The 25,104-nt window shown below is 40.9% G+C and overlaps 1 protein-coding gene across 1 annotated transcript in view; it reads left to right on the forward strand.

Annotated features, from left to right (window-relative positions):
- ptprfa (protein tyrosine phosphatase receptor type Fa) overlaps nt 1-25,104 on the forward strand; it is a 176,288-nt gene that overhangs the window by 131,593 nt on the left and 19,591 nt on the right. The window contains exons 18-21 of the mRNA XM_084548704.1: nt 4,590-4,802; nt 13,407-13,570; nt 18,028-18,137; nt 22,094-22,191. Coding sequence (XP_084404830.1) covers nt 4,590-4,802; nt 13,407-13,570; nt 18,028-18,137; nt 22,094-22,191 — 585 coding nt within the window. The remainder of the gene's footprint in view (nt 1-4,589; nt 4,803-13,406; nt 13,571-18,027; nt 18,138-22,093; nt 22,192-25,104) is intronic.

The following is a 25,104-nucleotide window of genomic DNA, read 5'->3' on the forward strand; positions in this document are numbered from 1 at the left end:
TTTGTTATCTGGCATCTGGAATTTTTATGAGAGTCTGGCCTTTAGATGGCATGTGTCTGTGCCAGTTATTCATTTAGTTGTTCATTCAAATGATGCCATATTGTTGATGATAAATAAAAACCTGAGGTCACCAGAATCAGAAGGGACCACAAGTATCCACAACATGTTTCTTGACTAACAATCTGGAGTGGCACTAGTGTTGTGGGTTCAGGGACTGTTAAAATTCTAAGGGGATATCAACCCACTAGAGATTCATGTAGACTATACAGTGCCGCTAATAGTACTTGCACCCCTCAGAATTTTCTACATTTCTGCATAAACATCACCCAATTTTGTGTATTCAGAAAAATGAGCCAATATTACATATCTGTGAGGTGAGAAGGTATGTGCACCTCTCAAATTGGAGTCCATCTCAGTGTTTCCCATACAATGTTAATACTATGGCGGCCCACCAGGGTCTAATTTACTCCACCATGGTCTCATAACAAATCGAAAATATTTTTTCCCAAACAAACAACGATGTGCTCTGTACTGAATTTAACCTGACGGAGAAAACAACACGCACAACTCACATAGCATGTGAAGCTATTTGTGTTGTTCACTGATTAAAATAGACGTTACCGACACTTTTTAAACATCGTGTTTGTGCTCTTGACTTTTTAGACCATGGAGATTTACAATTATTTTAAGAGAGTTGGTCAAAACCCGGAGGAAACAACTCCAGACATAACGTTAACCAGCTAAACTTGATAAGCGCTAGCTAGCAAAGTTAATCTGAACGTCAACAATTGACTATAAATTTGATTTATTCGCTTGATTCATTTAATCTTACATACATTTGTCCATAGAATACCACGTCTCAAAAGTACTTTTAGTTGGGATAGCATCACAATTAGGGTCTTAACACAGTAGGATCAACCAGAAAAGCCAAAAATTGCCAGGGTCTCATGAAATTTGGTGGGAAACACTGCATCTATTCAGAAGTTTACAAAGAAATGTAGAAAACTCTGAGGGGTGCAGATACTTTTAAGCGGCAATGTATGTATTATTTTTTTTTTTATTCTTGGATATGTGTTGATTTTGGATTTTAGTAATAGCAAAGCATGGTTAAATGGTTTTCACACTGTCATCGCTTTAATGTAGTACTCTCGCCACCTTTCCAAATGAAACTGTCTGCTGTTATGTTGATAGCTTTGGCCTTTGCTAGTCAACACCTTTTTTATTTGTTGAATTAGGAGTAATTAAGGCTTCTATACAAAGAACTGCATTATAAAATAAGCCGGTTTGACATTTGGACACAAGCAGGGCTGCATTTCCTGAGCTGAATGTGTGATTTGGAATCCTTTCTTTCCGTGACCCCTTTTGGAAAACATGGCGCTATTGTTGAGTAAAACAGTGGCTTATTTTATTGAGAGGTGAATTCAAAAATTGCAATTGTTCATTCACTAGCTGACCTGAATGCAGTAACAGTCACAAATCACCGCTTTGGATTACACTGCAATGCAAAGCAAGGTGTCACCAAATCATCAAGTTTGGGTTTTTAATGGCTGGTGCCATTACAAATGATCTCTACTTGGAGTTTGATGTTGACAGGTGTAATATCAGAGTATTTACAGCAAAGTAACTGAACTGTCTTGAGTTTTTCAGAAGACTTTTCACCTGTCATCCAAATCGCTTCCTCGGTTCTAAACAGACTGGTGGGTGTCCCAGGCCTTTTAACTTCTTGTTGAGTTGGTGAGGGTCGTTTTGTTTGTTTGGTCTATTGTTGGCAATAGAAATACGGTTATTAACCCCCTTGGCCATTATGTGAGTGGTTAGTTTCACCAGGGTCTATCTGTGTGAATGGATGTTAAGCTGTCGGAGGAGGGATTTTGAGCACTCTAAGTGGCTGATAGGATATGTTTAGGATCATTGGCATGCTGAATAATGAATGATTTAGCTGAACGGAACGAGCCCATGTATACATCAGCATTCTTACTGTTGTTCCCATTAGCAGTGAAATCATGAATAAATTGATGGTCCAGTTCCACCGGCATCCCGAAATGTCCAAGCCACAACAGCAGTACCTCCAACTTTGTTCAACAACTCTTAGCTTTTTTTTGTTTCTTTTTTTTTTGTTTGTTTCTTACATTTCTGTCCTTGTCTTTTGTGGCTTATCAGGTCTTGGCAACACATTTGCAAACATTTGCAGCCTGATGCTTGACTTGCTTTGCCGTTACTAGGGTGTTTTTCTTCACCATGTCATTTATTTCTAAACTCATCCAGTGCATTTTGAAACCTTCTATTGTCTATTGTCACTTACATGTCACCATTTTGTCACCTGACTGTGTAATGTATGCGTTCTTTTGGGTCCACTGAACAAGGAAGCAATACACAGCCACCCCAAAAACAGTGTCCAGTTAATTTTGAAACCTTACAATTTTGGCACCGTCTTTGACGGGCTGTAACTCCCTGCAATACCTAAGACACGTGTTAAACTTAATATAGCATTTTATTTTAGTATCCATTGTTTAGTTTAAAACTCGGTATTATGGAGTAGAAACCCTAAAGAACAAACATCTGTAACTATAAGTCAGTTTTTATATTTTCTAAGCCTTTTGAGGCTACAGTGACTATCAGAGCTGCCCACTTTCTGTCATTTGAAATTTCTGGTCGTTAATGAATATGCTTGTCCCCTCTCTTGCAGAGTAGCTTTTTAATTCAGAAGTATTTGTTCTCAAGATACTGATCATCCCTGACAGAAGTAGTCGACTTTAATGCACTGATTTTCTAGATCTAGATGAAGATTTAGATGCTTGGTAGCATATAAATCCTGAGATCTTGAAGTAAAGGAACATTTATTGTATGTTACTCCAAATCCAGGCCTCTGATGGTGATGTTTTGTAATCATCCATCCCTTAATGGCGTGCTAGTCTACCTGTTTTTGTAGCCTGTCCCAGCTGTTTTGTCGCAGCGTCTTTACATGAGAATGGAATCCAAGATAGCACAAGAGCGTTAGTGAGGTCCAGCACAGAGGTTGGTTGATAAGGTCTGGCATAGTTTCCGTCCTTTTTAGGTGTTTGGTGAGGTTGAGGTCACAGCTCTGTGCAGGCCACTGAAGTTGTTTCTGCCACTTTTCAAGGTTTATAAACTCATGCAAATCTATGAGAGCACAATAATATAATTACAGTACATTTACAAAAGGTGACAAGTGGCTGGCAAAAGTGGTAACAATTCCTGTATGGATGGGAGGTTCCGTTGATGTACTGTGCCGTTTCCACCACCCTCTGTAGTGCTTCCCCCTCTTCCACAGTTCCCGTACCATGCTGTGATGCTGCCCGTCAGCAGGCTCTCGATAGTACGCCAGTAAAAGTTTGTGAGGATGTTAGTGTTCACGCCAAACTTCCTCAGTCTCCTCAGGAAATAAAGCCTCTGGTGAGCTCTCCTGACCACAGTGTTAGTGTGTAATGACCAGGACAAGTCCTCTGTGATGTGTACATCATCATCAGCACCGATGTGGATAGGTGAGTGTCTGCTTCGCTGTTGTCTGCTGTAGTCCAGACATTCAGGCAGAGGTTGTTGTCTTGGCACCAGCTGGACCTGCCAGTTGGTCAGTGCATGCCCTGAGAGCCCTGCCTGGGATTCCAACAGGGCCAGGTGCTTTGTTGGGGTTAACCCTCTTTAGGGTCTGCCACACTTCAGCTGTTTTCATGGTCAGTATGGGGTCCTCTCTATCCACTTGACTTTGTTTACAGCACAATGGCTCTGGTTGGTTGTTGGTATTTCTACAGTATTGGTTTCAGTGTCCCATAATAAAATTCAAATGCTGTGTTACCAGTGTCATATTCTGGTACAATTGCATATCACTGGTCCTGAGGTGTTCATTGGGTAAATAAACAGCAGGTTAACTAGACATTCTCACAGTTCATTGTACAATTGTTGTTTGCCGTTCAACTCAGACAGCAAAATCACCAGTTCTGGTTCAGTACATCACATTTCTTTTTAGGTTCAGCATATCCAGAAAGACCTGTTATTACCACTATGTCTCTTTAATTGGCCGCATTAGATATTCCACTATTTAACAGTCTGAGATTGCAGAGCAAAGCAGAGCAACATACAGAAAAGGTGTTTTAAGTGGTCTGTGTGCACTCCTCTGGTGCAACAAAAACCCCTATGGCCCTATGTTGTCTGTATATTTGTTTAAACTGATTTTTATATTGGTTATGAATTTTCTTTCATGTTTGATTTCAGGTTTATTCTGCAATGTTGCATTTGAGCCTTACATTGTTTTCAGTTTAAATTGACCCATTTTTACCCATTTTGTCTTTATATATTCTCTGGTACACCAAGATTTATTTGTCTTTGTTCCCTGTGCCTGACTGTTTATCTGTACATGATGGTGTGCTATATTATGTGTACTTTGTAACCCTGATTTTGGTTAGTGCTCTACAAATAAACATGTACTCTTATGAATAATCATATATAATGACACAAAAAGCCTCTCCAATGGACATCAGCTTTGCTATGTCATGTTGTGTCAGTATGCTCTATTGTCGTATCTCCTCATAGTATGCCCAATCAAGTTTCCTGTTGTGTCGTTCCTTTGGCAGCTCTTGGAGGCTGGCGCTGACAGCAGCTTACAGAGAAAGAAGAGACAGAGCCAAGACTTCCTGCAACCCTACATCGCTGCCAAGCTGGATGCTCTGCCCGAGATCTTTACTCTGGGCGATGAAAATAAATACAATGGCTACTACAACAAACTTCTCCCAGGCCAGCAGGAGTACCGCTGCTTCGTCTTGGCTGACCTGACGGATCACGAGTCTGTGAGTGCTCTTTATGTATTTATGAGGACATCATCATGTCTAGCAACTTTAATACAGACTTCACACTCACTTACAGACTTTCAGACTTGAAATACTCTAGTTGTATTATGATTGAACACAGCTTGACAGGAGGTCTGAACAAGAGCGTAGATGCTGTTTGAAAGTTATTTGACAACTTTGTTTCCCTTTGTTTCCTCTTCTGCCCTCTCCTACTACATCACATTGTCTATTCTTGGAACGGTGTGATTCTCTGACAAGACCTTGTTTACAAAACTTGATCACGTAGCAAGTCTGTAAGCACGCACAGCTTTGTGGAGCTTGTAAAAGTGAGTTTGGAATTAAAGAACTGAATGCATAATGCATGGCTCTAAATATACAAAACAAATTAAACATACAGGTTCAAACCAGAATGTACACGATAACAACCATCTTTACTGCAATACTTGTTGGAAACCGTAACAAGGTTGTTTTGTTTGATACTGCAATAAATGCGGCCTGTTGGAATCAGCCCGGAAACGTAACTACCTACCTATTGTTACTTGTATCCATTGAACTGTCTGTGTTGTTCTATATTTATAAAGGTGTTCTTGTTATTTTCTCCTCATACAATGTTTTTGCACCCTTGGATCACTGGTGCTTTGGAAGAACCACGCCGGGGTGATGATTCAAATTGATTTTTTTTTTTATCCTGTCAACTCGGCCCCAGTTGTTTTGAGTATGTAATCTACTCGTTTTGCACTCATATAGCACTCAAATACTCAGTAACGTTAAAAGAGGACCAAAGTTGACTCTTGTTACTCTTGCTCTACAACATATCATCCAAATACAGCAGGGCGATGAATGGCAATGTGGATGTGTTTTAATATTCTATCTATCGATCTATCACAGTTTTGTCAGCACTCATGGCCTTTTAAAATCGCCAGGTATATAGTTCTCAAAAAACAAGTGAAAACTTTATTTATGGGTCACATTGCAGCACAGCTGTAGTTTGTGTTCCAAAAGGCATTGTGTTGCTGAATATATAAAACAGAGTTGGCCGTGAATTGCGTTGTTTTTCCTCCTTGGTGTATTTTCGTTATAGGAAGGTATTACTTCAGGCATTGTTGCACACATGCCAGACATGTTCCTGTGATGCAAACGTCCTTGAATCATGCATGCGTCTGCAGGTGAGGCAGTCCTCTCTGCTGCCACTCACAGTCTTCTTGCTTCCAAGAAGAGCGAATGGGTAGATGTGTCTGTGACTGTAAAGCGCTTTGAGTACCAATAGGTAGAAAAGCGCTATAGAAAAACAAGGCCATTTACCATTTACCATTCCATGAGCAAAGCATCTTCTCCTTCTTGTCTATTTGTAAGTGCATTTGCTTCTTGGAACCGTTGTTCACCCTTGTCATATCTCCATTTAGAAGTGCGTGTGTGTGTGTGTGTGTATTTGTGTGTTCTTGTACAGCTATCTTGCTGAGGACTAGTTTGAGTTTTACGCCATCAAAGCGGGGGGATTTGGGGGCATTCAGGGACGTTTTAGCTGGTCTCCACTTCTTTCACTACACCACAAGGCTGTTTGAAGTTTAAGACACAGTTTTGGGTAAAGGCTACAATAAGCTGGTTGGGATTAGGGTAAGGGTGAGGGTTAAGGCGCTTATATGGTGCTGCGGGACATAAACGCAAGTACCTACGCATGTAGCCTACACCGGTGCGAGCCAATTATACTGTACTTTTGTGCTCGTCGGTCTGGCTCACTCTATAACGCATTTTTTTTGCCAGTCAGGTTAATTTTTGTCTCTACTTCCTGCTTCACTTTCAACAGTTCAACGAAATTTCATCATACAGTCATATAAATGTCCGTATCTCCAAACCTCCTCAGTTAACGTCACCGATTTTTTTATTGATCCAAAGTTGCAGAGATGGAGAAGCAGCCGGAAATACTAAAGCAGAAACACGCTACTACCAAACGGACCAATCATAGCTCTTGCGCTCTGCGTCGCCAGGAGGTGCACGTCAGCTACAGCGCTCATCTCTGCGTAGAGTCTGCGTAGGTGTCTGCGTTATCGACGTAATCTCCGCGTCAACTTAACGCAGAAGCCTAAACCACCTATTAGGCACTAAGTTGAGATGGTTAGGGTAAGGGGCTAGGGAATGCATTACGTCAATGAATGTCCTCTCAACTATAGCCATACAAATATGTGTGTGTGGTGTTCTTGTACAGCTATCTTTCTGAGGACCAGTTTGAGTTTTAAACCATCAAAGCAGGGGCATTTGGGGGCATTTTAGCTGGTCTCCACTTCTTTCACTACACTACAAGGCTGTTTGAGGTTTAAGACTCGGTTTTGGGTAAAGGTTTAAGACTTGGTTTTATTGTAAAGGTTAGATTTAGGTTATGTTTAGGATTAGGGAGGCGGTGAGGGTTAAGGCGCTTAGCTGAGATGGTTAGGGTTACGGTAAGGGGCTAAGGAATGCGTTATGTCGATGAAGGTCCCCAACAAGATGGTGCTGCCAGAAAGAATGAAAATAGTTCAGTGATACTGACCTAATGCGCCCATCAACCGCCTCAGTGTTTACTATGGTTTCCTGTTGGTCATCTCTCTTCCTGCAAGCACTCATTCAAGGCTGTACAAAAATAGAAAACTAATCACATCCAGTGAAAACACAGGCAGTAATCTTAGCCTTCATTTCTGCTGCTAAGCTGCTGGCAGAGTAGAGGCGAGAAGAAAAGAGTAGGATGCAAAAGAAAGAAGCAGGACTGGAGACTGAAGGAAAAGGGCATCAAGGCTTTTTGTGGTCCCCCCTGCTAGTAGACCAGCTAGGACGCGTGAAATTGGATAAAAAGAAAAAAGCCATATAAACAGTGTGATCACTTAGAGCAGAGGCGTGTGTGACATACTTGAGGAATCAAGAGAGAATGTATTTCAGATTCAAGAGGAAGAGATAGATGCTAAACTTTGAGGTAAAAAGACACAGATGAAAGAGAAGGATTGTAGTGCCAAGATGACTGGGAATAGCGGGAAACACACTGAGCCTTCTGGATTGAAGTCAAGTTTGTCTTAGATGGATGAGCTGTGAAGGAACGGCAGAGAGAAGAGATCTGGGAAATAGAACAGCTGTCTAAATACTCTGCGATTACACACTGTTTCTGCTAATTATATCAGACACTTTTTCTTTTGGGGTGATTACGAACAGTGGAAACTATAGCAAAATATCTATCCCTCCACTGCTATTAAAGACACTTTTCCTCCTCTTCATTCTCTAGCTTGCAAAAATTGCTGCAGCATTTTATTTTATTTTTTTTAAACCACTGATCGATTACTATCTACAGGGTAGATGAGATGTCGTTGAGATTCATATCTTCAAAACTTCCCCTGAGATCTTTGAAATATCCATTAGAATTGTTCTGCTGCTCATAAAAGCCTTGAACGCTGTAATTTAGGAGAAATAAGTTTTCTGAGCTGAAGGCTGAGCTTTGCTTAAATTGCCAAAATGTACTACGGAGGGGGAAAAAAAAGCTGAAAGAGCGGAGGAGACAGAGGAGCATGCTGTTAAGCACCACTCATTACCAATGGTTTAAGGTTTGTTCTGTAGACCATGTACAACAGAGTAAGCATCTTGTTCCAGTTTGTTTCAATATATTTTTTATAGCAGAGATGGGCAACTTTAATAATTATCACCAAAACAAAAAATAAAAAATCCCTTATCTGCACCATTACCCTATGAAACTATGAATGTCACGTGGCTCGCCCAATGACAGCTGGGATAGGCTCCAACCTTTGTGTGATCTGTTTAAAAGCATTGTTGAAAGTTAAGTTAAAAAGTTGAGTTGCTTTGTTTGGGATTCAAATATAAACTAAGAATGCCTTTTGAATTTCAAATTAATAGATCTGTTCTCGCTCTGAGCTCTGAGGGTTCTGTCACTTGAACAAAACATTTTTGGACCTTTGCTGAATGGTTTTTCTTATGTAACAATGTGGAAACCCCTTAACATTCACAGGACCAGAGGAATCTGGGAAACAGTACAGAATAAATTTATCACAAAAAAGGCAGCAGTTTTCTGCAACATCTCAAAACTACAAACACACCAAGGAAATAAGAAATTTGGTTGCCATGTACTTCTTGGAAAACAGCTAGGAAATAATAGATCTGAGGAGGGAACAGAGACAGTTTGGCTGTGGGAGGTCTACAACACTACACCTGCTGCCAGCTGGTGCACACTTACTGTTTAAAACCCACACTATTCCAAACCAGAGCACAGCAGCTAGCACACTGGTTCGATTTTAGTCATATCAATGTCACACATAGGCAGTCTGTCCATTAAAACCAGCCATTTGATGTTATTAATGTGTCGACTATAACATTTCACCAACATGGCATTTATTTGGTCAGCTCAGGATAAATGAGGCTGTCTCGTTTTTTGTATTCCCTGTTTAGGAAATTAAGTTTCCTCCTTTTGATTGAATTTTAAGTCATTTTCGAGAGGAATTGCCATTATTTCCAAGAGTGATAGTATGCTGTCTGACTTTCCGAGAAAGCAGCCTAGTGACTTGTAGTGATTTGTGGGTTGACTCATACCTACCAGGGCGGTTTGAGTGAAAGGTGAAAGGTAATGGGGCAGGTAATGTAATGAAATGAACCTGCACTAACTGCACTGGACTGAGCAGCTACTGTATGTTGTCCAGATCCATTGCAACAACGAGGCCCGTGCTACATGCTCAAACATCTGGCTGAAGCAGCCTATGGTTCAAACATATCTAGCAGTAACTCTGGGAGAAGACCAGGTGGCTTTTCCTTCTTTTCCCAACAACATATCTTGTTGCGCAGGGATTCGTCCAGGTCCTCCACATCCAGGCACATAACAGCTAGACTAAACTTTTTGCAGCTTGCAATGAAGAAACTGACTGAGAACCAGTAAACTCTGGGTTCATACTAAACAGTTTAGCATAGTTCCTTCAAAAGTTAAGATAAACACTAAGACATTTTTTATAATAGAGATGCTTGTTGTTTGCTGATTGGCTTCTCTTTGTGATACCACAGTCTGAATGTGTCAGTGTCTCACTGTTGTACACACCAACTAAAGTCACGTCACTTTTCACGGTCTTCCCACTTTGCTTATTCAGTTAGCTGCTATATCATTTTTCATGTAAATGCACGTTCTTTGTATAGTACATCACATGTATTCCTAAAATATACATGATTCCAAATCATTATTTCCGACGCTTTAAAATTACAGAATACATTACAAGATACATTTACATTAAAGTGCGTGGTTTCATAATTAGGACGGATTACAATACTCACTTCCTTCTGCGAACATATACACCCATCCACATGCATAAGTTCTATGGTACATTCAGTACGCTTAGAGTTTGATGCGTCTGAAGGCGTCCAAGACCATGAAATGTCAAAACGCATTTGTTTTGTTTCAGCGTTCTACAACATGACAAATGTGCAAAAAAAAAAAAAAAAAAGCCCCTGTCCACAAAGTTCATGTATAATTCATCTGTAGCTGTCAGCCTTGGTATCACAACCCTAACAGTGCATGCTAAAGTTACAATGTGTGCAACCAAAAAAAAAAAAAAAATGTGCTGAAATTAATGAATCAATAAGGAAACAAAGCTGACATGAGGTGACATTGCTTTAACAAGCAGCAATTTTTTACAGCTTTCACCCAGAGGAACTAGAGCCTGAGCTGGAGCTGCAGTAGCCTTGATGAGCCAGAGCCCCATCAGGCTTACAGGAATATTTATAGTCTCATTCACCAACACAGTCCAACTTGCTGCACTTGTCTCACAGACCATAAAGTGACAAGTTATTTAAAGTGAATTATGCCTAGCAAATGTATCCATGTAACTGCTATTTAATGTTTATTGTGTTGCCAATATCCAACTGCTTCCAAGTCTCCACTGCAGCTCACTAATCCGGATGTTTTATGGACGAGATGTGACAGTTCTGCTATTCAGTCTTCTAATGATGGGATTTTTGTACCCCACCCTCTGCCCAGACTTATCCAAAGTGAGGGGCTTCTGGAAAGGTTTTTAGGATAACAAATTTAGTGCTTGCAAACTGGACGTAGACTGATGGCCAGCTTCAATAAATTTACATGTCAAAGTCAATTTACTACAATGGCGCCGGAGGAGCTTCTGTTTATCAAAGTGACACCTCTCCAGAAATCTTGGCTTGGACTCCACAGAGAGTGTAATACGAAATTAATTTTGGTGAAAAGCAAAAAGGAGATCTTACAAGAAGACGGGGTCTACCAAATTGCTATTGCTTGGTGTAATGGGCTGTCCAGTCGGAGGCCGGACCCAAAATGCAAGAGACTGAAGCACGTGTAAAAGTCAATAAAAGTGAGCTTATTAAAAACTCAGCAGGACGGTAAATCCAAAAGCAAAAACCAAAAAGCAAAACGGCTGCAAGGACAGGTAACTGGCTCTCTCAGGGAGGCACTGAAAAAAAGAGAAAACACAGGAGATGAGTTCCACGATTGCAATAGGATAAACCACAAAAGCTCGAGGTGAAACTCGAGTGCTGGCACGGACCGAAACATGCGGAATTGTCTGGCACTGGAGGGAAGCCACAGCCAGCCTTTTAAAGAGAGTTCATTGGTGACAGGCCGCAGCTGGGTCAGGTGCTCCAGCCAGTTGCCTGTCCAGGTGAGAATAATGACAGTGACAGAGGGAGAGAGAGAATAAAAACAAGTCTCCAAATGCACAGGAAACCTCAGGACCGTGACAATTGGTTGCTTTAAGGGAAATAATCTTAATCTTTGACGCATTTAACCATACTCTCTCATGAGTCCCCCAAGTTAATGAAAGTGCTTATTAAATGATTGGTGTTTGGCTTTGAGCGTCAACAAATTGCAGTGAAATTAATATTTATTCATGGGAAAGATTATATGTGGTACTTTCAACAACCAGTTCATAACAAGTACTTACTGTGTCTCTGGAGGTCATATTCTTTCCGATTTCTCCAGTGGGGCGGTTGTGGCTCAGTAGGTAGAGCCGATTATCTGGAAACCAAAGAATTACCGGTTCAGCACAAGGTTCATGGACCATGTACGTGTGGAAGTGTCCTTGAGCAGGTTGCCTGGCCCTCGTGTGTGAATGTGTGCACTTTTGTGAACGAGTGGGTAATTTGTGACATTGGGACATTGTGACTGTAAAGCACTTTGGTCAATAGGTAGAAAAGCCCTTTATGAATACAAGATCTGTGTCTGTGCCTGTGAATGTAACACAGTCAGTGTCAAATTGTTCAGACCAGGCATGAAACATGTGTCCTGAATGATCGAATTGCAAGTGACTGGTGTAAAGTACAGATTCGAATATTACATTGTATCTTATTACATCACATTATTATTGAATAAGATGCAGTGTGGAAAACAGAAAATGTATGCACTGATCACATTGATGATGTTGCGTAATACTGTTAGTGTTTCTGGATAGTTGTAGTTCCTAAGAGAGTTATTGTAGAATTGCTTATCTAGGGTGCATGTGTCCAAGGAAAGATGAAAGTGACTTCTTGTTTCCTCTCTGCACTCCAGGTGACCCACGGGTCACTAGTTGGTTCATCTCTTGCTGTCCATAGTCGCCTGCTGTTCATTTACCCATCAAACATGTTGCTTTAACCACGATTGCAAAAGTTTCCCGAGCTGCCACAGCATCCCACACTACATTTCCATGAGAAAGTGATATTAAAATAAAAATATTTCATCGTGACCATTAGGTGATGACTAAACAATAACTGCTGATACTGCATAGCAGAAGACCACTCATTTATATAGAATGTAACAGACTGCATCTGCCCACCACGGATCAGAGAATAATTAATTCAGTCACAGTTTTTTTTTTTTCACAGTGCAGTAATGGAGCATCTGTGTCAGTGCAACATGATGGCTTTTTATTGTCGTCTTTGTAGCTTTTAAATGACAACGGCACTTTTGTTGTCAGTTTAAGTTAGGCAGTGACTATAGTAATACATGTGAAGTAAAACTATAGTTTAACAATATTGATTTAGAATAAATTATCTAGTCTTCTACGGATTTGTTGGTAGACAGAGTAATCTGTAATTTTATTGACCAGCTTGATGCTGAACTAGAAGCCAATGTGGTTTGAATTGGAGATGAATTTTAATAGTTTATCATGGAAATACAGTTCCTTATACCTTTCATTATTAAGAGCTCCTTCAGGTATCATCCATCCATCCATCCATCCATCCATGCATACATGCATACATGCATACATCCGTTAGCTACACCTGCTTGGTTCTGTAGTAATTATGCTCATCTGAGACGTTCTCCTAGCAGCTATAAGGATTAGTTCTGTGTGGTTTACACCCAGGGCCAACCTCAGGCCTCCATTGCTATTCAGAAGGTGTAATGAAGTTGTGGGCATTGCATTGTTGTTGGAGTTTTTTCAAGGAATATCACAAATGTGATTCCTCCACTGTGTTTCTGTCCCATCCCTGCATACAGATGAACTGAGCACATCTGTTAAAGGCCGGTACACTGTAAAATAAACCTAATAAATGTACAGGTGCCACATATACTTTTTTCTAAATAATGCTCTGGTTTGTTGTAACTTATGTCTCTGAAGTGACTCTGGTTTCTCTGATCGTTTTCAGCAGAGGACGTTCTCAGCCAGCCCATTCTCCGAGCCCTTCATGGTGAAACTCAGTGGGGTGATCCGGCAACCTCAGGAGGACCCAGAGATGCTGTGGGTGATGGGTCCCGTGCTGGCTGTCATCCTCATCATCATCATAGTCATTGCTATTTTACTCTTCAAGAGGTGAGTCCGACAGACTAACCAGCAGCTATTGTTGTGACAGTTCCTTCATTTTTTGGAGTAAAAGGTTCTGAGAGATGCGATTGTACGGTCCCAAACGTATCAAACGAAATAAAACTGAATCACAACGCTGCTTTTGAAGCAGATCAAATTCAGGAAGAAATGGAAAACTGAGATTTTGATTTCGATTAGACCTTTTTCGTTTTGTACATACATGTCACACATGGAACATCAATCCCAGAGGAGGGAGTAATATGAAAATGAAAATAAAAGATGAATGTACTAGGTCTTTATCAGTGAAGCTCGTACATATTTACTCTGTCCATTGTTGTCAAGCTAACACTGTTATGGAAACTACTTTTATTGTGATTTCCTTAACTGAAGTGAAATGAAACCACTCCTCTGACCTTTAGACAAAACATTAATGCTGAGCCTGCTATTTATGTCTAATCCATATTCCAACAAACTATCTGTATGTAAAATATTTGCATTTCTTCACGCACTAAAAAGGAAATATCATCAGCAAACAGCAGCATCAGTACACAAATGATCTCATTTTGGTCATCCATTATTAAAAAAGGGCAGCAGTTTCAGTGAACCTTAAAGGCAACTCATTGAGTTCCTCCTCATATCATCTGGTCGAGTGATCATTTTAGTACAGTCCAGAGAGAGACCTGAAGCATTTTTCTTTCCAGCACAACAGATGACAAGCACCAAGAAATGGTCAGAGTGGAAGATTTTCTAAAACAGAGGCAGACGTTTGTCTTGGCTGAGCTGGCCTCAAGGCAAAAGTCCTCCATGGCATATGGGAGGGACGTGCTGTGAGTTGCCTCATGGCCCTGTCTCTTCAAAGCTAACCGTTGGCTCATGCTTCCTCTGCTTGGGTCAAGCATCTGGAGCTACTGACTGGGTTAATTCGGGCTCCCATATGGCTAAAAATGCTCTTTTGTTTTATTCATTTTTTTCTGCTTTGCTGAAATTCTTATGCTATCAATTGAATTCTTCTTTGTCCTCTTTCAATATTCCAAACTGTAATATGGGCAAGAACCTCTATAAATACAGTATATACAATAGTCGACTATCAGTAGCTTAGGAGTTTCAGCCCCATACATACTGTATATTACATACCATATCTGGCTGCCATCCAGAAGTCACAGGACTGTACACCAATCTGGCATAACATTATGATCTAATATTGATGTAGGTGTCCTAATATTGTGTAGGTCTCCCTTGTGCCTCCAAAACAGTTGTGACTCATCAGAGAATGGACATGGTCCTTCTAAGGGTGTCCTGTGGTGTCTGGTAACAGAATGTTGTTAGTGGGGGCCTTTGGGTCCTATGGGTTGAGGGGAGATCAGTTTGGGATCCAGTGAATTTGGAGGCCAGGTCAACACCTTGTGCTGTTCTTCATGTTTTTTTGAGTTGTTCCTAGAGCGTTTTTGTGTGTGTGCCTGTGTCAGGCTGCATCCTGCTGGGGATGGCTGCTGCCATCAAGGAGTGTCATTGCTATGGGGTGGAGGTGCCTGGTCTGGTCTAGGTGGGTGGTTTGTGTCTAAGTAATATCCACATGAATGCCAGGTCCAAAAGCTTCCCAGCAGAACACTGAACTGTCAAAAGACGATCAATGTTATTCACTTCTCCTGTCAGTGGTTTTGATGGCCACCACTAACAACATTCTGTTACCAGACACCACAGGACACCCTCAGAAGGCCCATGTCCATTCTCTGATGAGTCACAACTGCTTTGGAGGCACAAGGGAGACCTACACAATATTAGGAAGGTGGTCATAATGTTATGCCTCATTTGTGTATAATTTCATATGTCATTTTTAGGTGAGACAGCTTCTTCACTTTTCTCACATCCCAGCAGAGTGAAACCAACGGCGGTCATAGCCGTGACGCCAGTTTTACTCCTGGTCTTGGTATCTTGGTGTTGATAACACTGCCTTTTGTCTCCCGCGAGCTCTTTTCTGCTCACGGGAGATGCACCACTCTACAGTTCATTTGAAGATGATATATCGATGTATCAAACCACGAGACAGCAATAAAAGAAGACGTGCGCAAGCTGCCTGTGCATCAGATAAAAAGCAGAGGGGAGATGTAAGAAGTAATAACAAAAGTTCTGTAATGTTCTCTGTCAGGTGCTCTTCCTTTTCGCCGCAACATTTTTTTTTTGCATTCCTGATGATGACAGCTTGTTAATCTCTCTCTCTCTTTCTCTTCTCTCTCTCCGCTGCCTGTCTGCTGTCTGCTGCCTGTGGATGCAGCAAACAAGAAAGGTTAGTATTTTTGTCTGTTCTTACACCTCACTCCCCCACGCACTGACCTCCAAACTGTTTCTGCACCTAATCTGAGCCGTGTAAAGCATATGTTTCTGGACAGACATGTCTGTTTCTGTTTCACACCTTCACTTCAGCCTCTACAAGCTATACTGCGCTTCAATTGACAGCACTTGTGTATGTTTGTGACTACATTTTCGCGTGTATATTTCTTTGCATGTATTCTGAGTGTGCAGAATACATGCGCGCTTGGTGGTTTCTTCACCTCTTCACCCCTCCCACGACTACAGCTTCCCCTGCTAAACAAGTGCCAGACTTGAAAAATCCAATAACTGAGCTCACCGACATCAGTTTGTTTTACTTGCCTGACCTGCATAATACATACTGAATGTCTTCATTACCCATGCACAATGGGTGCACATCAATATCATGTCTCCACGGAGCTGCAGTCAGATTACGGTTAACTTTACATATAGCAAAAAGAGCGGAGGCAGCGGGAGTAAGAGTCATGTCACTAATTAACATGTATCCTTTCTGTTTATCTGTACACAAACTGAAACGTAAAACAGTTTAATACGACACAAGATTAATATCTCACGTGTCTCAGCGTCTCATTTGAAACGAATAAACTGTTTAACTCTTTCTGCACATGTCCATTTGTGCAAATCATAGCCGAGCCAGAGTTGTAACTTACATAAAGTACATTACAGACTCAGAGCCGCCTGCTGATGAACACCCAGACCCTTCCAAAAATTGCTGACTTTTTTATTTGAAATCTTCAAACTCCAATAATAAATTTTAATGAATTGCAGACTTCTCTAACCATAAGATAGATAAAACTGAGCTAGTAATGGATGAAAGTACTTTGATTCATTACCATCAGAAGTGAAAATACTTTCAGATTTCTGCACTGGATAAAAAACATTTTCAATGCATGGTTGTCGTACACTGTTGCATATACAAGCAGCACTCGACCACCGCCAGTAGCCAAATCTGTCTGCTTGCTCTCTTTCAGTAGTTGCTTAGTTTGCTTTCACAAAGGCAAATTATGGAGACCAATCAAATGAATGCTCATATGTGAACTCCACACTGCACCAGTGGGAGACCATGGGACTAGAAGCATTTGGTTTATAGACCAGTATTTCACCATCCCTGGTCTATCCGGCCCTATTTCAACAACATCTGGTCCCTACCTACCATCTCCACTAATCTATAAAGAGTTGAGGCTTTCTCTCCAGGACCTTGACCCACAGTTCTCTTCTATGCATTTTCCTTGGTTACTCGCTTATTCGCAAGCTTTTAGGAGCAGAAACTAACAGTGCCGGCTCCCTTGGTGCAAGAATGCGCCGTCACAGTCAGACGCTGCAATCCTCAACCTCCTGCTGATTGCCCAAAGACTGTGGGCCTGAAGCCTGAACAGGAGCACTTGGAGTGATTAGGTCTGCCCTGTGCAGGGGTTTGCTCTTTGCAACTGTTCAGTGCTGGTGTGCATAGATTGGCTCAGACACCCCATTTAGCTCTCTGGCCCTCGTGTTGACCCATCCCATTGGTAGACATTGGCAGGAAGTAGCGCCACTTACAATTAAGTTGTACGCTGCAGTCATCTTGTCACGAAGGCTTCTTTTGTTAAAGCACTTTCTGAAAGGAATCTGGAGAGAGAAAGCTTTGGCACTTTTGGCCTTTGCGTTGCTTGCTCTGGGATAATCCCAATGTTTCTCTCCCAACAGCTTAGCTAAGCCCTGACTTCAGATAAGAAAGTAGATGAATTATGAGCACTGTCAGACAGCTATCATATCTAGTTTTACTTAAGAGCAAGATAAAGTCTTTTAGGTTGAGGATTAGTTTTTTATGTCTTTGGCCCGTGAAATTAATGGGTCTCTCACTGGCCCTGCCCATTATGCGATCTGTCGAATTATGTATCATCTGTTTCTGGCTGTGCAGTGTTACACTCAGTTATAAGCATGTTGGACAGCCGGTAATGTGTAGCCAGATGAATTGCTGTCCTACTCGTGTTCTTCTAATCCCCTCATGATGTAGTATAGGTATATCCTTTTAAACTGCAGGCCACACAAATTACAGGCAAATAGAAATGGTGGCTGAGCTCACGTCGTAAAAATTGTTGTCTAATTTGGTTGTGTGGTTACCTCATCTTGCCGCCTCTTTTTGTTTTTTTTCCCACCAGGAAACGAACATCTCCTGCCAAAGATGAGCACATGGTGGGTGTGAAGGACTCACTGCTGGCTCACTCCTCAGACCCCGTGGAGATGAGGAGACTCAACTATCAGACACAAGGTACGAACACACAAACACGCGCACTGTCCCCGACATGTATAAACTGACTTTTATTCATACAGACACGTACATGCGTATGAAGTCATACAATCACACTGCCAAGTGTACTCAGGTTCACATGAGTATGAACAGTTTTATATTATCTGCTCAGAATTTTTGTCCTTGAACTTCTCGTCTCATACTGCACTATTAATCCTCAAAAAGTTAGTTTCAGAATGAACCTGGAATTTATTTATATCATTCTCCATTGAGTTGTGAATTTGGCTTCTCTGGTCCCAGAAGTAAAAAGGTTCATCAAGTTTGACCATAGATAACAGAGAACAGTTTTGATCTGCCTAGAACTCTCTCTTCTCCCAGTGTTTCCCTGTGCTGCCTTTGCACTGAGGACAGTATTCTAAAATGGGAATGCTGAATTGGGTGAAACTTACCGGACCGGGGCTACCTAAATTTTGCAGCTTCTGTTTCAGCGTTATTAGATGCAGTGCTACTTGAGCCATGCATCAAAACATCCTGAAAGTCCTGAATCTAGACAAAGAGAACCCAATCAAACAAATGAAACAGAAATGCCAGGCTTTGGTATTTGTATGTGTTTCTGTTAAATACCTGTGAGGTGCAAAAGTAAGGAAAGGATTCTTTTCAAGGCCAAATTAAAGTCCATCTCATCAGAGCAGTTTCCAATCATTGTAAAGAGACTCGTGTGTTATTCGGTGCCCTATTTTATTGAAAAATAAAATAAAATCAGGGATTTGTCACAGTCTGATCTTCACATGTTTGCGGAGGTGTATGACGGCACGGACAAAGGACCATTGTGAGGACCTCAGAAAAAAGAGTTGTTGTTGTTCATCAGGCTGGAAAAGGTTACAGAACCCTCTCTAAAGAGTTTGGAATCAACAAATCCACAGTCAGACATTGTGAATAAAAGGAGGAGATTTAAGGCCACTGTTCAACAACAAAGATCACTCCAGATGCAAGACGCTTACTTGTCCGAGAGGTCAATGGCCAAGGCAAAGTGCTCGCCTCAGTCCAGTAGAAACAAACATACTTGCGCTGTACTTTAAACATTTATAATTCTTCAGACTTTGTTTGTCGGCAGATGCTATTTACTGTTGCAAATGTAAAAAAATTATTACACAAAACTCACCATCCAAACCTGTTGACTGCAGGTATTTGCAACCGTCTATTAAAGTGTACTTTATTTCATAATTCATGTTCCAAACGTTGAGGTAACCACCCGGCGGAGAAAACTGCATTCACTCTAATAGTAACATTTCATTCAGTTTCATCATCCAAGTGGTAGAAAAGGAGCCCCGCTGTTGTTCAGTGTGTACAAAAGAAACATCCATCTCAATGAGTCAGGGTATGTTCTGATTCCATGCAACTGTGGAAGTATTTAAAACCTGCAAACATACTTGAGCTAATGAACGCAGCGGCCTATAATTTTTTTTTCAATGCCCTCTATAACTCTCTCAAATTGTTTGTCTTTTTGTGCCCCCAGTCACTCTCTTGTCTGTCAGTTTCATTGATTTTTACTTATCAGTTTTGCACCTTCAAAAAAAAAACATCTCTTATCTCTTTCCTCCACCTGCTTTTCGGTGAGAGATTTTAGGCTCAGAGCAGGTCATTGTGTTTGTGTCCATGTTCAGACAGGGGACGTTTACCTGTAGAAGCAGTAGGAAAGAATTAGGCCAATGTTTGCTGAAAAAATGACTTCATCAACTCCTTTTTTACTGATGACATTGGTCCACTGGATGGCAACACAAAAAACTGATTGATGATACGTTAATATGAAGTCTTATCTATGAATCTATTTCGATTTCATGGTTCATTAAGGACAATATTCCATTACACCTATTTAACTGTTATAGTTCGTAGTTACCTTAATTTTTCATGTCAATCAAGTGGAATTATTACCATAATTCCAGAGATCATGAACGTTGACACAATAGCGCAAATGTGAAGTATGCATTTTACAGTGCCCATTTTGCAACTGCCAACGGCCAGTTGCAAGCCACAGTTTGGCCCACAGTTTGTTTTTACAAATGGTAATGATTGTTATATTAGTGGCTGGCATGCACGCCGAGATCATTTTCACACCGTGTGTCCAAAGTGGCCGTGTTGAGCCTTTATTCTGCTTCTTTATTCGCTGCCATTCAGAGTGAAAGAACACCAATAATTTACCCAGAGGAGGCTCTCTCTTCTCTAAACCGTTTTGTAAAACCGTTGTAAAAATGCTTTGCCAGTTAAAGAGTTGCTTTGTAGTTGGGTACGCCAACAAAAGGAATTTCAAACACTGATCCTCACAGAGCTTTTGTATCTGGACACACTTTGCAGCTGTGTCACTCATTTGCCATTGTGTGAAATGATTCTACTTGACTCTGTAAGCTTGAAGTGGCACAAAGACAATTAATTAACACCTGTGCTAATGTCAGTAGCACGGGTGGCTTCCACAGCACATACTGCAAGGTCTGGGCAGTGGCGGCAAGCTTGTGTGTGCACATCCGCTATTAAGAATCAAAGTAGATAATCGCACAAAAGAATTGTAGCCTCATGTAATCCACATTATATATTTGAACAGTTAGTGCTGGGGCTAGGCTAGACTGCTATATTGGCTCTAGCAAAGCTAGGTCAGTTGTCAGCTAGCTAGCAGAGCAGGTGTGAAAATTATTTGCTTAACTGGAAATTATACAATATAATTTAAAAATCTAGGTAGGACCCCTGTGGTCATCTAGTTAGGCTAATGGACCAGCTTGATGCTTGGATACTGAAGGGACATGACAATGGATCAAATTAAGCCTTTTTCAATTATTCTTGTGCACTCTACGTCTGGCAGAGTTGACACATAATCAACAGTGTCGTTGGATCATTTATGCACTAATTAATTTTTGATGGTTTCCTATCGGGTTTTTACTGGAAAGCACACATGGGGACAGCATTACACCAGGTTCAGTGTGCACAAGCGACGCTTGTGTTCATTTTCTGAGGGGGTCTTCTTAGCAGCAGGTATTTCATGTTTTCCATCTTAGTAGCAAGCTAACAATTTCTGACATGCAAATTAGCGCCATTTATGCCTGAGGTTGGTGGGGATTGTCATAAATCAGTGCGTGAGGCGAATTAAAATGTTAACCCGATGATGGCGCAAGAGCAAAAGTTAGAAGATCGCCAAAGTTGATATGCTCTATCCTCTGTGAACTTTGAATACATTTGCAGAATTTCAGCATTTCTTAGAGATGTTTTGCAGGTGTAGGACGGTGCAGAGTACAACACAGTGACACAGTTCCTTTCTCATTGCTCCCTGTGTTTCCTCATCCTAACTGACCCTTGTGCTCTTGGTTTTGCCTGGTCTTTCCCACACAGGTTCCAGTGTCCTCAGTTGCCCCAACACTGCAAGTTAGTTTCTTATCCTCATGTGTTTTACTTACTTTTCCTTTCATTCCTGCCTCAACCCATTCCTTTTTTACATCTGGCAGCAGACATTTGAATAGGGTGCCCCCCTGTGTAACACCATTTCACCCTCTTACTTTGGTGTGCCCGTGCCGGCCATTTAGACCAAATGTTTATCAAAAAAAACTAAATGTAAGCATTACAGTAGTGTGACATCAGCACATCTAAAATGTGTAGGAACACATGTAAAGTACACCCCAGCCACTGTGTAACACTTCCCCACCCGCCTATTGCATTATGGGATTTCTTACCAGTCAGCATGCTAGTTGGTTGTCATCACCGGTGTGGTTTTAGCATGCTGCTGAAGAAATGCACAGCCAGTCAGTCATCATCACACTGCCCACCCCACTTTAGTATGACCTCTTAGAAGTAAGCCTTTAACATGCCTGTGTACTATGGTTATGATGTCGAGTTTGTGTTTGTGTGTGAGTGTGTGTGAGAGAGAGAGAGAGAGAGAGAGAGAGAGAGAGAGAGAGAGAGATGAACTGTACTTACCACTCCACCTGTCTCTTCAGGGATGAGGGAACATCCTCCCATTGCAATTTGTGACCTGGCAGACCACACGGAGAGACTCAAGGCCAATGATGGGTTGCACTTCTCTCGAGAGTACGAGGTAAAACCTGCTGCCCTTGTGCATGCCTTGCAAGTGATTGCAAGTAATCTGTTGTTTTTCAAATTAATTTAGTCCTTTTACAGCATCCAGTCGTGCGATAAGTAGGTCAGGTGGAAATGTGTTATAAAGAGTAAGGCTGAAGTGAACTGATATTCCTCATGGGTGGAATTGTTTTACTTGTGAAAACGCAGCACGTAACTCATCTGAGACGCATGTTATGTTCTGTGTATCCATATTTTAACCAGGCAACGGATGAATCAAAAGATTAGGGGGTCGTTTTTAGGACTTGAGCCATGTTAGGGACAGAAACAAAGTTTAGCTCAGCCTCTGCTGTTGTGACCACCATGTGTTTGGTTTCTGTTTCAGACACCCAACGAAAATAACACTCATGTTGTAAAAAAAAAAAAAAAAAAAAAAAGAAACGTTAAACCAGTGTTGTTGCTGACATTTCCAACTTGTTTCTAACTAAAATACCTCACACTACTTTTCCCAGACCACAGATCTTTCCCACAGATGATTCTGCTCATGCATAGAGCTGGTTTACCGTTGCAGAGTTAAAGTTCAACATTGGTAAAAAAAAAAAAAAAAAAAAATAGGCACACTGCTAAGTATGCATGAATTCTCTTCTTCCTTTCCAAGAATAATATTCCACTGCCTTTACCTACTGTAAAAAGCCAGTAAGGGATTATGCCTTGTTGATGTCCTACAAAGGAAGGCAATTTGCATTTAAAGTGGTGAATTTCCAAGCGGATAAACCAGGACAGATGGGTGCACTGTTTATGCACAGCACAAGGAAGGGGGCATATAAATTATGAAACAGCAACTGAGTCATCTTTTATACCTTTCCCATTTACAAATGTGGGAATGTTTACGTGAGCCATTGCTACAACTATGTCTAAATCTACATATCTTGATGAAGCAAATGAGACTATTGCAGTTTGGACTGGGTCAATCTGCTACCTAATCTTGTTGAAAATCTTTGTCAGGATAGATTGATCCAAAGGGTAGATTGAACGCCAAAACGGTCATAAATATATGTACAGTGTTCCCTCGTTTATCACGGGGTTTACGTTCCAGACCCCCCCCCCACGAAAAGTGAGAATCCGCGAAGTACCAACCACACTTATTTTATTATTTATACTGTTTTATATGTATTTGTTTTTATTAATTATACTGTTGTATATGTATTTTAAACCTTTATGAACCCTTCCTACACTCTTATTAACCCTTAACTCCCATAAACACTTTCCATGCTCTTAAACACTTTCTACACTCTTAAACATACATACGTAATAATTTTAACAACAAGGGAGGCTTCGTAGGGCTTTAAATTAATTAATTAATCGCAACACGTGTTACCAAAAGACTAAATAGTCTTTTGGTAACACGTGATTAAGTTTGAATCCCATTAAAAGGTTATTAATTACCTATGGTGGAGCCTTATTGAATTAAGACTGAGCATGTAATATAGACTGTGAAGAAGAATGGATCCAGTTTTAGCATTTCAGGAAGGTTGAGGGAGGCAAATGTAAGAACTTGGTAGCTATCAACTGATCAGTCAATTGACCATCAATTGGGAAAACAAAGGCTCAACTGTAACCTGGATTGGTTCCTTTGTTCTCTTTGCTCTGAGTGCTAGAGGCTGAGATCTGCATTCTGTTTCCTCGGACACAACTATTCCTCCTTCCTCATTTGCACTTGTTCCTCACCAGATAGAATATGGTATAGATGTAGTACAGCGGTTTAGGCTTCTGCATGAATTTCAGTTTCACTTTCACTTTTTAAAAGGAGATTAGCAACGGCTTGCCCCTAGACCCCGCTAGTAATCTAGAATGAGACCCAGAGTCACTGTGGCTGATGTTTAAGAAGCTTTGTGGGAATATTGAAGAACCTCTCACACTTCGATCTAGAGACTGTCAATGATAGAAGCATGCTCGTGATAGGTCACTCTCCCTCTCAGACTCAGAAACAAACTGTCTGTCCTCCTGTATCCTGTTGCATAGGAGGTACTAGTCATTAGTCTGTAGGAAGAGTAGCAAGGCTTGAAATAAGGAGCTGATAATGGTGGAGTTTAAAATGAGCCCTGCCAGAAGATCTCACAGCTTGTTACATCTGATGAATGGGCCGGTCTGTTTAGGGACTACTAGAGACCACTTCATATAATGCATGTGGCCTTGTTGTGTAATTCTCTTCATTACATAGTGATGAATACATTTATTATTTTTGTTGCATGAAATGAGTTTATATAAGGAACTGCACTATACTGGTTTAAATTATATTTATGTAGTTTCTAATTTGATCATATCAGTGAGAATCTTTCTAACACAGAATGACGGGTATGGACTTCCGTGGGGTTCTGTTCTGTGCTTGGATACTTTTTCACTGTATGCGTAAATCATTAGGAAACACGGCTGATATTTCCATTGCTAAGGAGGTGACACCTTATATTATATCTATAGAATCAGATGAAACTGGTGAACCTGAACCATCTATTAGTTACTGTATGCTGCCATTGGCCCAGCCAACAGGACGTTTTTCCTTTCCACCATCGCTCGCTTTGGAGGTTTTAAGGCTCTAGGTTGTATATTAAATTTGATTTGATTGATAGCAAGAGGTACACAAGTAAAATTCAAGTCACGTGATTTATTCCTGTTCTACAATTGAAGATGTCCGCCATACTAAATTATGGAAGACATCTGTTCTCATTGATTTAAAACAACCCACACAACAGTGTCTGCATGTTTGATCTCATCTCAGCTGCATAACAAACAGAATTTGTCAGTCACTTCCAAACTAAGCCTACAATTTGTATGATTGTTTTCTCACCTTCCATATACATTTCACATCAACTTTTAAATATTCTGTGTATTCTGCATATATTTATGTATAGAAATAAAGATACAAGTTGACTAT

This window comes from Chelon labrosus (assembly GCF_963514085.1).
Source record: "Chelon labrosus genome assembly, chromosome: 7".
In the NCBI taxonomy this organism is placed as follows: domain Eukaryota; kingdom Metazoa; phylum Chordata; class Actinopteri; order Mugiliformes; family Mugilidae; genus Chelon; species Chelon labrosus.